Here is a 16165-nt window from a genome sequence, read left to right on the forward strand (position 1 = left end):
GACGACCGGCGAGGAGCAGCGACGACCGGCGACCGAATGAGGAGGAGAAGCAGATCTAGAAACGGCGAGCGGCGAGCGGCGTGCGACGTCCACTCTCGCGGATTTGTTGGTGTCGACGTCGAAGAGCAGCGGCGAGATCCAGGGACCGAACGACGAAGAGCAGCGGTGGCGGCGAGGAGTAGCAGCAACGGCGGATTCTCTTTCCCCCACCTTTCCTTCCGCTTACATGATTTTAAAACAAAGTTAAATTTTAGGGACTATTTTATAGCAAAAAAAATTGTCGAAAACAAAAAAATTTTCAACCCCTACTTTAAGGACCAAAATCATACTTAACCCTAAAGTAAACATGAATGAAGAAAAATATTAAACTTCACTATTATGATGCTGTGGCAGTATTTAAAAACACTATCTACAAACATACACATAATGAAGGTAATTTTAATTGAGGGAAGAGGAGAAAATGTAAATTATATAGCGAAATATGGAAAAAAAAAATTATACTTTTTCTTAACTAGCAGAATACTTTTTTTTATGAGGGCAATACTTGATATGAAATCAGAGTTAATATTACATTCTTTAAGTATAATAGACTAAATTATACTAACAATTTCTTTTAGCTATCCAATTAAAATCAACGTTACAAGTATATTTAGAAAGCAGTTATGTTAAGAAGGCAAAAAAATTAGTTAAAATTTATTTTATTTAGTATTTATTAATTATTATAATAATTTAAATATTAAATAAAATAAATTTTAATTATTTTTAATTAATTTATTTTGATTACTAAATATTTCTGTTAATAAACATATATACAATATAGTTTTTAGTCTTTTAAAATGTGTGAAAAGAATAATTCTAGAATTAGTTTCAATTAAATGTAGATAAAAATTCAATTGTAATCAACTTTACTTGATAACTAAGAATTGTTCAATAATTTAATTAATTTGACTAAATTTTTATCTAACAACTCTTAATTATTAATTTAAGGTACTTTAAGTTTCTACCTATAAATTAATATATTAGTGTTGGAAGGGAAAAACGGAGTGAATTTTATGAATGACCCTATTGTGGAACCGAAGTTGGAAGAGGAAAAACATATATAAATAACAGAAATTTAACTTTTAAAAAGTTAATGGATCCAATAATTTGTAATCTTTCATATTAAAAATAAACAATAAAAAAGAAAGAATATTAACTCATGGGCCTTGCATGCTAACAACAGTTGTTATCTATCGACACTGGAAGTTGATTTTGGCCCATCCCATGTACTTATCTATTGAAGTTTCTTGTACATGTTCACGTGTCCACCTTACCATCTAGGGAAAACCTGCCAAATATTTGGTGTTGGAACTTATATACAAACAGGATTAGGTATTCTCACAAGTTTGGACCATTAAATAGTTTTATAATAAAATATATTTTTTAAGTTTTTTTAATAATTGTTAAATAATTTTTTTTTTAAATTTAATTACAAATTAATTTTATATATTTTATTTAATTATAAAAACGATTTTTTATTTTATAAATAATTATTTTATTATAAATCTATCATATTTATTAACAATCAAGAACAAAAACAATAACGAATTAGATCTTCCATGGATCCTAATAAATTTTTTGGCTATTTCAATTGATTAAAATATTAAATTTGATTCGTCACGTTCGCGAGGAATCATAAAATTGTGTTTTCTTGAAAACCAATCGATTGGACTATCAAACCAATCGATTGAATTATAACTCAATCGATTGGATTATAGTTTACCACTAAACAATCGATTGAAAATTGCTGGACAACATGGTTTTCGCAAAAATCAATCGATTGGTCATATTACCCAATCGATTGAATGGTGTCTAAAAATGTGTTTCTTACAATTCAATCGATTGTTTAGAATTTTCAATCGATTGAATGCTTCAAAACAACCTGGGTCTCACAATTCAATCGATTGCTTTTGATACCCAATCGATTGGCATGTCCATATTGTTTTCATGAATTCAATCGATTGGGTATCAAAAGCAATCGATTGAATTGTAAGAAACACACATTTTTAGTCATCGTTCAATCGATTGGGTAATATGATCAATCGATTGATTTTTGCGAAAACCATGCTGCCCAGCAATTTTCTAATCGATTGTTTAGTGATAAACTGTAATTCAATCGATTGAGTTATAATTCAATCGATTGGTTTGATAGTCCAATCGATTTAATCTTTTAATCGATTGGAATAGCCAAAAAAATTATTAGGATCAATGGAAGATCTAATTCATTCGTTATTGTTTTTGTTCTTGATTGTTAATAAACAGGATAGATTTATGATAAAATAATTATTTATAAAATAAAAAATTGTGTTTATAATTAAATAAAATATATGGGATTAATTTATAATTAAATTAAAAAAAAGACTATTTAGCAGTTATTAAAAAAACTTAAAAAACATGTTTTATTATGAGACTATTTAATGGTCTAAACGTTCTGAGACCACCGAATTCGGTGCCTATCAACAGATATGTTCTGTAACAAAAAAAATAATTTTTTTTTTAATTTTTTTAACATTATTGATAGAAAAATATTTAAAATTATAAAATAAAATATGTTATTAAATTAATAACCAACTAATAAGTAAAAACAATAAATTTTAATTATTCCTAACAATTCTCTTGGCGATATATAAATGAGGAGGCGAGGCAACATGCAAAGGGAAAGAGAAAGTGAAGGATAGAAGAATGGAGAGAAATGGAAATGGAAAGGTGGTGTGTGTGACTGGTGGTTCTGGTTACATAGCTTCATGGATTGTCAAGCTTCTCCTTCACCGTGGTTACACCGTTAAAACCACCCTTCGCGACCCAAGTAATTTAATTATATTGCCCTCTCCCTTTAATTAGCTTTCCTTCCACATTTATGTTTGTCTTAGCTCCTCCATTTTAGAGTATCGATTTGTTTGGTGAACACGCATGCAGGTAATCCGAAGAAGGTTGAACACTTGTTGAAGCTTGATGGTGCAGAAGAGAGGTTGCACCTCTTTAAGGCAGATCTCTTGGAAGAAGGTTCATTTGATTCTGCTATTAGGGACTGTCATGGTGTCTTTCATGTTGCTTCACCTGTTCTTTTGGATGTGCAAGATCCACAGGTTCGCCCATTAAAAAAAAATGAAAAAGTTTAAAGGACCAGGAAATTTAATCAATAATCCAACATTTTTAATTTAGTAGCTCGTTATCTCATACTTTTAACTAACACTTTTAAATATTATTAGCTAACTATTAACTAAAATTAATAACTGAACTGGTCCTATAATATTACTCATATTTAAAAAAAAAAATATTAGTTAAACAAATTATTTCGTAACTAATTTTAACCAAATCTTTCTTTTTCTTTATGTCTCTTATCCTTCTCTTCTTTTTTTTTAACTAAAATTTTTTGTTATCAATTCTTAAGTTACTAAACCAATTTAGTTGAACTTAATTATTAAAATAATTTAGTCATATAATATTATCGAAAAATAAAAATAATAGGTGAAAATATTTGGTTATATAGCATCACTGTATTGAAAATATAATTTTTTTTAAGTTTTTAATATATTGTAATAAAGTTACAATTTTTTGTTTTAATTTTTCTTTTAAAATCCTATTCTAAAACAGATGAATTGAGCCTTTAGTTTTATCCGGGGTTAATAAATATATAACAACTTTTGTGTCCACAATTTCTAATTTCAGAAAGAACTAATTGATCCAGCAGTGAAGGGAACAATTAATGTTCTTAAATCATGTGCAAAAACACCATCAGTGAAGCGAGTGGTGTTAACATCTTCCATGGCTACAAATCTATATAGTGGAAAGAATAGAACTACTCCCGAAGATGTTGTTGATGAGACACTCTTCTCTCTTCCAGATATCTGTAGGGAATCACAGGTAGTTTCAAATCAAATCAATAATTGGAAGCTTATTTTATTATATTAGCCTTATCAGTGGAAACACATGATGATTAATTAATTAATTATATTAATCAAGTGCGCATTATTAGTTAATTAATTAAGTGTATTATTATTTGTTTTCAAACTTTTCTAATTTTCTTATTTTGTGTTGCGTACTTGCGATATGTGTTCACAATGCAAAGATGTGGTACTGTCTTTCAAAAACATTGGCTGAGGATGCTGCATGGAAGTTTGCAAAGAACAACAACATTGACATGGTTTGCATTAACCCAGGAATGGTGGCTGGCCCTCTCTTACAACCACTCATTAATTATAGCGTTACACCAATTTTAAACCTAATTAATGGTAGTAATCAAATATTTTTATTTACTCCTCAAATTGAGTTATTTCTATTTTAGTCTCACTAGCTATGTCTACATTTCTTACAATATATATTATTTTGACATTAGTAGTTTTTTAACAATTAAACACATATTTTTCTTGCTTTAGTATTTAAACAAAAGTAAATGCATAATTATTAGTTAATAACAACTGTATTTTTATATAAGTGTAAAAAGTTTTTTTTTTTGGACTGAACTATAATAATATAGACAATTAACAAAATATATATTGGATTAAATGTAAAATTTTTAATTGAGAACCGTTAGATAAACATTTAGTCAAACATAAAAATTATTTAATGATTTTTAACTAACAACTTTACATAAAAATAATTGTACGTGAGTTTTCATAAAAATATATATTCATAAAAACTCACGTACAATTATTTTTATGTAAAGTTGTTAGTTAAAAATCATTAAATAATTTAATATGTTTGACTAAATGTTTATCTAACGGTTCTCAATTAAAAATTTTACATTTAATCCAATATATATTTTATTAATTGTCTATATTATTATAGTTCAGTCCAAAAAAAAAAATATATATATATATATATATATAGGTGAACTCTACCATACCTTCTCTAAAATAAAGGGTAAATTACCCCTTGTGATATATACAATAATTATTGATAAATTATCCTTTCATTAAAAGGAATTAGAATTTTAAAATTGGAGAAGAAGAAATGTATTTGGTGGAATAATGAAAATGACATTGTTATCAATAATCAAGAGAAACATAGCGTCAATTAAAAAAGAAAGAGAAGATAACGTGGATCTTAAAACTCTAATAGAAAGATAATTATCAATAATCACTGTATATATCACAAGGGGTAATTTACCCTTTATTTTAGAGAGGGTACGGTAGAATTCACCATATATATATATATATATATATATATATAATTTAATTGGAACTTAGAGTAGAATCATATCAATTGTTAATGGTTATAATAAAAGTGCTAGAATATGAGTGTGTTACTTGTAAATATATCTGTGGTGATAGATTTAGTTTCATGATTTTGTCCATGTGTTTAGTTCCATCATGTGAAAGTAAAATTACATTTTTGCCCCTAGAAAAGAGTTATTTATATATTGCTTATAATTGGAAGCGTTTGACGTAAGTGTTCAGGTACAAAGACATTTCCAAATTTGTGTTATCCATGGGTGAACGTGAAAGATGTTGCAAACTTTCATATTTTAGCATATGAAGTTGCTTCAGCTACTGGAAGATATTGTTTGGCCGAGAGAGTGGTGCATTTCTCTGAACTTGCCAACATGTTACGTAATCTCTACCCGACATTACAAATTGCAAATAAGTACGTAAACCATTTAATTTCTCCAACTCCAACCATATTTATAATCAGTGATTTTCATATATATCGTATGTGTATTTTGTTAAAAGAGTTTTGTGTTGAAGGTGATGTAAATCTAATTATGTATTATAGTATATGAAAAGCGAAATTAAAGATGTTTTATAATTATTTCTAAATATTATATTTTTATTCCATATTTCTTTTCAAAGTGGCATAGCTTTAGTTTATTATAATATCTTAGAATTTTTCTTACTCTTTCATTTTACTCATCTTCGCGTGCGTTTATTATTTTTAGTTACTTTATACTTTTTTATTTTATTATGTTTAACAGATATAATTGAATTATATATAAACCTAATTTTTGGACAGGTGTGAGAACGATGAGCCATATGTGGCAACATATCGGGTTTCAGAAAAGGCTAAGAACTTGGGAATTAGATTTACTCCTTTGGAGGTGACCCTTAAGGAGACCGTGGAAAGCTTTAGAAAAAATAAGATATTCAACTTCTAAATTCGTCATTTCCTCCGTTTGAAGAATAAATGTTGATAAAATGCCATTATGTACTGTATATGTGTGTGCTTCATGTTGATTTTTTTTTTAATAATCGATACATCCATCGTCAAATAAGATCAGATAACTAAAAACTCTGTTGCTAATATCAAACTATAAGGCTTGATTCGAAATCAAAACATGTTAATATAAAAAATATTATTTGTATATTAAAATTAATTATTAATATATTTGTATATAAATATATATATAATTTATTTTATTTTAATATATATTTTATATTAATAATTAATTTTAATAGTTAATTTTAATGTATATGTATCATAGTTGGGTCAAATATATATACTGCTTGATAAGCTATCTGATTATATGTAGGTACGGCTATTAGATGTTAGTATGAATGAATCCTTAATTACGGTAACTTGACTACTTAAGACATAAGAATGACGGTCTTTTAACTGATGTATCATTTTTTTTAAATTTAATACTAAAATATATTTCTTTTAAAATTAATTATTCAAATATTATGTTTTTATAGAATAAAGTATTATTTTAATATTAAGTATTTGAAATAAATTCTAATTTGATAACATTTTTAATATTTTATTTTTATTCTAAAAATGTTTAAACAAATTTTAATATTCTTTTACTATTAAATTTGATATGAATAGTTAATAAAATGGGTGATATTTTTTGTTTTATCAAGGATAAAGTCGTTTTATTTTATTAGAAATAAATTTATGGTCCATATTTAGACACTAATTGAAGAATAATATTGGAAATGTTCCACCAAAAAATAATTAAGCTTACAATAGAAGAGTAAAGGTCTCAGGAGAGGGAGAGACATCTCTAAGCTTGAGATTCATTAACCGCAAAGCTTCTTCCGCAATTAGGAGGGGAGAACTTCTGTTTTCCTTCAAAAACAAATTCATTTCTAACCGTCCAATTCAACCAAGTTGTAATAGCTGTCAAGTTCCTCTTCTTTCCGTTAGCGTCACTGAACCATTCGAGCAATTTCAACCACCATTGCCATGGGAAGTCCGTGTGAGATAGAATAGGGAGGCCGCAAGCATACCAAGCTTCAACTGCGTTCAGACAAGCCCAGAGACAATGAAAGATCGATTTTTCTTCACTGTGGCATCTTGGACAAATCGATACTACTGTTTGAATTCTTTGGCCCAATTTCTGTTTTACAGATAAACCGTCATGCATGACTTTTCATATAAAATTTTTAATCTTTGGTTGACATCTGAGTTTCTAAATGGCTGTCCATAGTTCTTTCTTTCTACAGTGTTCTGGAAAAAAATCTGTTGGAGGATAAAAAAATTGAAAGCCCACACCATAACCAGAAGCTATTGTATATGTCCTAGATTTTTCTTTCATCCAGGTAATTCTATCCTCCTCCTGGTGAATTGTTGAATTTAGAATAGCATTTGCAATTGCTGGATTGAATGCCTCACGAATTAGTATCTGATTCTATGTTTTGTCTGGTAGCATCAAATTTGAGACCCATTCTAGTCTTCGACCCTCTGGGTTATTAGGATTAGGAGTAATTTTTTGAAAGTCTCTTAACTATAGGTCTTGCTGAATCCTAATTGTACTACCTCTACCAATTTGCCATAAGATTTCTTTTTTTAGCACTTTTCGACCCTCCAAAACACTTCACCAGCTCCAAGATGGGTTGTTCCCAATCTCCGCATTTAAAAAATTTGAGAACTTAAAATATTTACTCTTGTACACCTTATAATACAGAGAGTGTGGCTTAGTTATCAGTCTCCACCCTTACTTTGTTAACATTGCAAGGTTAAAGGCTTTAAGATCTTTGAAGTTAAGACCCCTTGAGATTTAGATCTACAAGAAATTCTCTATCCTATCCAGTGCATCATTCTTTCCGAGCCTCGCTATCCCCACCAAAATTGGAGCATGAGCTTTTGAATTTCATCAACCAGTGTCTCTGGCAGTTTAAAAGAACCACTACAAGAAAATGGAACATTTGTAACAAAAAAATTGTATCAAATTTAAAATTGTTATAAAAAATTAATATTTTTTAATAATAATTTTTTATTGTTACAAAAGAATAATGTTTTGTAACAACCTGTTTTATTTTGTTACAAATTATGTTAGTTTTTGTAACGATATAGTATTTTATTACAGAATATTGTAATATTTTGTAACAAAAAAAAAAACAAGTTACAAAAATTTAAAATATTTTGTAACAATTTTTTTTTTGTTTAAAAAACTCCAATTATTTTGTAACAAAATTTAATATTGTTTGTAACAAGTTAATTATTTGTCACAAAATATAAGTATATTTTATAACATTTTTTTTCAAAATGTTAAACACTTTAAGAGTAAAAAAATTGTGTATATATTTTTTTAAAATAATTTTATTTTATTTCAAAAATTAAAATTTTTTATATAATGTATGTATTCATTAATTTTTAAAAATTATAAATATTATTTTACTTTCTTCTAAATAATTAATATATAATTTTTATTAATAATTAGATTTTTATACTACAAATTTTTTAATAATTAGTGGAGATTTTTTAGTGAGAATTTTTAAAAACTTACACAAAATATTTTATTTGTGTCAAATTATAAAACTCCTCTGCATAATTCTAAAAATTCTCCCACTATTACACATAATTAAAATTTTTAACTCCCTCCAAACAAACCCTAAAGCTCTCAGCCGTCGCAGTGTGAGAGAGAAGATCTCGTGAAAATGTGCAAGAGGCTAGCTTTAACCCTAAAGCTCGCAGCCGTCGCCGCCTCCATCGCCGCCGCCATCACCACCACCATATCTGTAAGACCCGGAACTTTTGAAAAATCTTATTATGATCAAGTCTCAAATCATATAGTTATTTATAGTCTTAATTTCAGAATATTATTTTATTAAAGATAATTAGAGCAAATTTTGATTAATTAAATTTGAAATAAATTAGGATTATTATCTAATTTTATAATTATTAGATTATTTCCTATATTTAAATTATAAAGTTGGTAATTATGAAATAATAAGAATTTTATATGGTTTGGACTAAATAATTAATATTTAAAATATTAATACCGCTGCTTTGGAAAATAGAGAAATTAATTATATTATTTCTAATTTTTGGATTTGAACATTTTATTGAAAGTCATTTATAAAATTGATGAACAAATAGTATTTTTATACATTATTATTGTTGGAGTAAAATTTATTCCTAATTATTATATTATCCCCACTTTTATTTGAAATTACAAAACTAACCCTAGACCTATTTTTACTCAAAATCCTAATCCACCCTCACTCATCTCCCAGCCGCAGCCCTTCCCCAGCAAACTCATCAAGCTTGAAACACACACAACATCACCGAACTCAAGAAACATAAAGGGTAGAAAGGAGAGGGATTCACAGGAAAAAGGGGAGGGGAGAGTGAGGACGGTGCCGGCGGGCGTCACTGCCGCCACGCCGTTGTGTCGCTCAGAGAAGAGAGAGGTGCGAGCCGAGGAAGGACAAGGAGGAGAAGGCCGCGCTGTTGCCACCGTCGTTCGGTCTGTCCATGAGCTGCTGCCAGAACCGCACGAGGAGGAGCGTCGCCGTTCTGTGGAGCCGTGTTGTCGCTGTTCAACCCACTGCCGGAGCAGAGACGCACGAGGGAGGAAGCCGTCGCGAGGAGGATGTCATCAGTGCGAGCTCGCGGAGGGAGAGAGGGAGCCCGCAAAGTCGCTGCTGAGCTACCGTTGATGCGAGGAACAGAACACGCGAGAGGGATTTGAGGCTGCGCTGTTAGATGCTTTTGAATCCGAGGAACAGAACCTCTTCTGCTTCTGCTGTCATGCCGTTGTCTGCCCCTCTGGACGTCGCTGCTTTTGAATCGTGTCCTGTCACTCGGATACCACTGCTATGAAGAGGCATTGATGAGGAAGAAGCACAAACCCTCCACCAGCAATACCACTGCTATGAAGAGGATGATGAGGAATCCTTATGAGTATCACCACGATCTGGGTTAGTTTCCTCTTTTTTTCCTATTTGTTAGTTATGACTGCCAACTGTTTAATATAATGATGGGTTTCCTTTGTTAATTTCTTGCATTTTGTATAAGTTGCTAGAAAGAACAGTTAGTGCTGTATTAATTTGTGTCTATTATATAAAATGCATAGCACAGTAATATGATTTCTGCTGCTAATGCAATCCGTGATTGATTTATTTCATGTATGAATTACACACTTATAACTGATAATCTCATTGTGGGATTCCAACCACAGAAGCCTGAAGACATCAATCACCTCAAGAAGGAAGAAGGTGTGACATACATTCTGAATTTGCAGCAAGATAAGGATGTAGAATATTAAGGAATAGACTTGAAGTCGATAAAAAGGAGGTGTGACGAACTCGATGTTCGACATATGAGGAGGCCGGTAAGTAAGAAAGCTACAAACCTGTATTTCAGTCAATTTTGTTGAGAAAATAGACTCCCACTCTCTGAATTTTATAAAAGTATATACAACAATGCCAACTTATCTTGCTTAATGGCATTGTCATGAGATAGAAATTTTAATTTTTCCTATCTGGCTAATACAATGTATGGCTAAGTCAAGGATCCATATACTTTTGGTGCAATTGACATTGCACTTTAAAAGTGTTAGAAAACCTTTTTCTAAAAGAGTTGTGAGTTTGTTAAATGCTTTGCTTGCTTTTCTGAGACTGGATTATAATTCATAACTTGATATATTTTATAAATCTATTCTATAAGGCAATAGACTTTGATCCAAACTTCTTGCGAAATATTCTACCTAAAGCAGTCTGATCATTGGAATGGGCAATCTCAGAGGGAAAAGGAAGAGTTTATGTGCATTGTACTGCTGGACTTGGGAGAGCACCAGGGGTGACAATAGCTTATTTGTTCTGATTCTATGACATGAATGTGAGTTCTAAACTTCCACCTATCTTTGATTCAAGAAATGATTATCAAATTTGATATTGTTAAGTGTAATGTTATGGTTGCACTAATTTTCTAGCTCATGTTATGGAAAAACAGTATTTTTAATATGTATGACAGATTAGTTCACAATTTCTTAAAAAGTCTTAATTATCAAGAAAAGAATGTGTTGTCTTTCTTGTGAATGAATTGTTATGGAATCCATGCCTGATGAGATAACAGCTTCCCTTATACAATGCTTGATAATGTAGCTTAGTGTATTCAATTGATGGTGGAGTAATGTGTGACCGTGACTTATATGGAAAGAGGGATATAGAGTGTTGATCTTGTTGTGGCCCTGAAATCAGGAATAGGCTTTGAACTTTTGGGATAATTTTGGACTCAGATACATAATGGGGATAGAATAGAATAGGATTCTATCTTTTAACACCAAAAGTTGCATTCTTATTCAATGCAAAAGCTGATGGATGATGCTGCAGCAGCAACACTAAGCTCTGAGGTGTTGCTTATTAAGCTAATTAATGTGGCAAAGTTATTATGAACATACAAAAATTGTGCTGCATCTTACTCACTATGCTTCACCAACTCTGATGGTTTTCAGTGGCTAAGAGAAGGGGGGTTGAATCTTAGCCCCTTTTTCTTTCAGTAACACTTGCTGGTCGTGAAACAACTTTTGGAGACTTTTTGCCTTTTTGTCTCGTCACCAGCCACGAGACTTTTTTTTTTGTCTCGTACCCAGCCACGAGACTTTTCTTTTTGTCTCGTTGTTCAGCACGAGATATTTTTTTCAATTTTATCTCCAGTGCAGCAGAAACAGAAATGGAGTAGAAGGGAGAGAAAATTACACTCAGATATATCCTAGTTTAGCTGCTAAGTGCAGTGCAGCCTACATCCAGTCTCCATCACAACAATGATAGAATTTCACTATAATCATCTTTGATTACAAACACCGATTCTCCCTAGGAACTATCCTTCCTATCCGGGACAAGTCCAGAATCTAAACCCCAATCCTGAACTTGACTTGGTCACTGCCAAGCTTTCCAACTGCTAAGTGCTAACCCAACTTGCAAGGGAATTCCCACAGAATCATGAAACACAACATATATGTACAAAGGACCTCTAAGGACATCTATGGCTTTTTCTTTTAATTTTGCACTCTCTGCCTTTTTTCACTCTATGGCTTTTTCTTTACAAACCTCACTGTTTGCCTTTTTTCATGAGACTCAAGATAGACAAAATTAAACAGAAAAATTACAAAATAAAGAACATTAAAGGAGAAGAACTTCTGTTATCTTAGGTAGCTATGAGAACTCTGTGCCTTGCACTCTCACTCCTTGCTCCTTGCCCTGGCTGTTCACCCTTACTTATAGGGAGAAGCCTCCACGGTTGGAACTAAACAAACCAAGCTAATCTTCTTCTTCTTCAAACCAGAACCGGTTCGGCCAGAGAGAGAGAAGAGATAACCCATGCAAAACCCAACATGTAATTACCTCTAGTCCTTCCTTGGTCACCAATCTTCATCAATCCGAGCCCTCCATCCTTGCCTTGCTCTCCAAGATGGATTCTTAGCCCTTGATGCATGCTTGATGATGATGGCTTCATCTGCTCCAATCTCTGCCTCTTCCATCACGTAGCCACTGTAGCTACCTCCTGTGGTGGTTGAGCAAGATCAGAATCAAGCCATCCTCTCCAAGGATCTTCTTCTCTGACCGGGATCTTCTCTTCCATTTTTGGGTATGGAGAAGCCAAGATCTCTTCACTAAATCTTACCATAAGTGATGAGAATCTTAGTCACAACATACTTTTAGTTTTCTTTTTCTTGCCATCATTGTGATGGTCTTGTTGCTTGCACTTTCTTCTTTTCGGTGACTCAATATTTCTTCCATAGTTTGCTGTGTAATGACTGAAAACAAGAAGCAAGGTGAGAAAGAGAGGAAAGAGAAATTTGAACACTAACTAATAGATTTTGACAAAGTAAATTAAATTTTCACTTCCCTTGCATTAGGTAGCCTGTAGCATTGATGATGTCCATCAAATGAATAGCTAACTCTCTCTCATATTTCCAATGTAAGTTTAATTCAAGTTAAATGAATTTGAAATCCATATGATGAAAGAGTGAGATCCGTTGGAAGCAATGGAATTTTGCTTTCTTTGCTTAATGGTTTCGGACCATGCAAGCTTGCCTTCAAGCAATTTAGTTTTGGGCTTAGTTCAACATGGTTCTGGCCCAATTAATCACAAATTGCTTCAGCCACTTAATATAACATACTTTGAACAAGGCTAAAAAGCACATTGGGCTTGCAGTAATAAATCAAGCTGGCCCAATAAAATAATTCAGCCAACATAATCATATTTAACATCAAGGCTAAAGGTAAGATGCATATATGGGCTTGCAACTTTTTTTCTATATTTTCGGCCCAATTAAAATCTGTATGAACAAAATTATCAATCAATACATATGAATTAAAAAATAAATTGACAATTTTGTAATTTAATCAAATTAATAATATTTGTTCATCATCAAAATAAATTTAGAGTTTTCCAAACTCATCAAACTCTATCTCAGTATATATCTTCTCTTTTTTATTTTTCATTATATTTAAATATATATGTTGTCAATTAGTGAACATAACTTAAGTGAATTATGATATTTTATTGCATGGACTTGATTCATTGTAGGGTGTTTTGTTTTCCTTTTTCTTTTTCTCCTTGATTTGAAAGAAAAAAAATTGATGTTGTATATATCAAACTCCATCCTTAGGTGAGACCTTGAATCTTTGTTTTACCTTAGGATGGATTCTTTACCAGTATTTCATTTATTATTTATTTTTTGGTCATTATTGGCAGTCTTCAGAAGACATGGGGTGACATGTACTGCCACTGAGAATGATGTAGATGTTTTGATAGCTGCATATGCATTTCGTCTTAAAATTTTGCATGAAAGGGGACTTAATCTGTTAAACAAGGAAGGTATGGGCTTCCACTACTTATATGAATTTGATGACTTATTGAAAATCTTACTTCAATTCTACTTATCAAACCATTTAACATGCAGCAGAAAATGATAAAGCAAAGCGTGTTCATTCTACTGACAAGAAACTCTCTCTTCATAGTCAGCATGCAACCATGATCAATGGTTTACAAGGTCGTCACCCAAATTAGAGGATACATTAACTTGTTTGGTAGATACAATGAACTGAATTTATTTATTGAATTTTTAATTAAATTTTGCTTGTGTAATAGATGTGCTCAAAGAAAAACTTGAAGAGCAACAAATACGGAAAGAGGAAGAATTAGCTAGAGTGAAAGCTCAACAAGTCGTACTCTTTCATAGCGCGTTTTGACGATGAACGAAACTAGACAATTAAAGGTACTCCTAAAATTGCTTATAGTTTTAATACATATTCTTAGATGATTCATATATTATTAGTATAGCTTAATTGTATATGGATCTATTTATTATATTTTACTTGTGTCATGTTGATAAATGATAAATGTTCTATTATTTGGTTTGATAAATTTAGTTGTGTATTGGATGAGACATAATTGGTTGCTTTTGTTGGAACCGTAGACAGTGGAAATATCCAAGTTTTAGGGGAGGTTCTGCCAAAATTTTTCTAAACATTTTGGATAAAAGTTAATGGAAAAAATTATAATTAGTGTTATATCTTGTTTCTAATTTTTTGTTTCGATTTTTCTTATTTACAGGAGTGCTGAAATGGTGACCACATGCTACCTTAAGGGCTCAAGAATATTTTGATTCATAGAGACACTAATCTATGTTAGAACTTTTAACTTTTGGTTGAAATTATGCAAGACATATAACTTGTAGAACTAATCAATATACTCACTAATGTTATTTTGTTTTAAAACAATTTTAGCTAAAAAGATCTTGTTTGAATTATCTATGTTTTTGCATATTATATAGATGTAGACTTCGCTTATTAAAATAGTTAATATATTAGTTAATTTAAAAAATAATTTAGTAAATTATGCATGCAATTTGTATTAAAAAAATTGTTACAAAATAATTAATTTACTTTTGTAACTAAAGAAAAAAAATGTTACAAAATTATGTTACATTTTGTAACAAAATTTTATGATAGAAAAAAATAGATTGTCACCAAAAATACCTTGAATATCAAAATTTGTTACCACTTTTGTAACGGCCTCTGGTTTTTTGTATCAGAAAAATTTGTTACAAAATATCATTTTGAATTGTAACAGTTCCATTTTTTGTTACAAAAACTTTTTGTAACGGGACATACTGCAACGGCTCCTTAGTTTGTTAGTCTTTAAGATTGGTTGCTATTTTAGTAATTTTTTTATAGTGTTTGTTGTTCTCTTCTCTTTTTCACTTCAAATGTAATTTTTCAATTGTGATTAAAAATTCTATTATATTATTGTCATGTCATTAAATTTTGTGCACTACAAGAAAGTTGTCAGATACTGGTAAATTTATCAAAAAATTTGCCGTAATCTGTTTATCGTCAGATTTAACGACAGAATAAATTCGACAGTATAAATCTCGCTGGTAATTATTTACCGGCAAATTTAGGGACGAATATAAACTTTTAGTTGCAAAATTCTGGAGTTTGTTACTGTCGGATTTTCTTTTGGTAAATTCGATGGTAATATATTATTTAATATTAATAATTAAATTATTACTTATTAGTAGATTTAACCGACGGTAAACTTAAATTTTAATCTTTTTTAAAAATTTATTTGAAAATTTAATATATAATTTTAAATAGAAACAGCGACAACTTATTTATTACTTTAGGTGACACAACTGAAAAACAGAAGATTAACTAAACAAGTTTCTTTTATCTCTTTTCTTCTACTTTAAAACTACTTCATTCATAAATGGAATCTACAACTTATATGGGAGCTAAACAATAACAATGATAAATAAAAAAACTAAAGATCCAAAAAATAATTCCTATATAATTTACAATTCCAATTCAACAAATCACAAAATCATCAAATTGAATAAACTCTTACATCCTAAACAAATTACAAAATCATAGAGAAGCTAAAAACAAAAAATAACAAAACATAAAGAAGTTAAAGTCGAAGTATTTCCTATACCTTGCTATAATACTAT

At 30.4% G+C, this 16165-nt stretch overlaps 1 protein-coding gene and 1 pseudogene across 1 annotated transcript; both read left to right on the forward strand.

The window, feature by feature from the left end:
- Positions 1–2688: 2688 nt before the first annotated feature.
- On the forward strand, positions 2689–6267 carry LOC107629545 (cinnamoyl-CoA reductase CAD2). Its single transcript, XM_016332363.3, has 6 exons — positions 2689–2845; positions 2956–3125; positions 3709–3903; positions 4109–4271; positions 5439–5625; positions 5992–6267. The coding sequence occupies exons 1-6, from the start codon at positions 2722–2724 to the stop codon at positions 6131–6133; spliced, it is 981 nt and encodes a 326-aa protein (XP_016187849.1). The 5' UTR covers positions 2689–2721; the 3' UTR covers positions 6134–6267.
- Positions 6268–7809: 1542 nt separating this feature from the next.
- Positions 7810–14418, forward strand: LOC110269368 (phosphoglucan phosphatase LSF2, chloroplastic-like; annotated as a pseudogene).
- Positions 14419–16165: the final 1747 nt, after the last annotated feature.

This window comes from Arachis ipaensis, chromosome B3 (genome assembly GCF_059453495.1).
Source record: "Arachis ipaensis isolate K30076 ecotype BB chromosome B3, ASM5945349v1, whole genome shotgun sequence".
NCBI lineage: Eukaryota > Viridiplantae > Streptophyta > Magnoliopsida > Fabales > Fabaceae > Arachis > Arachis ipaensis.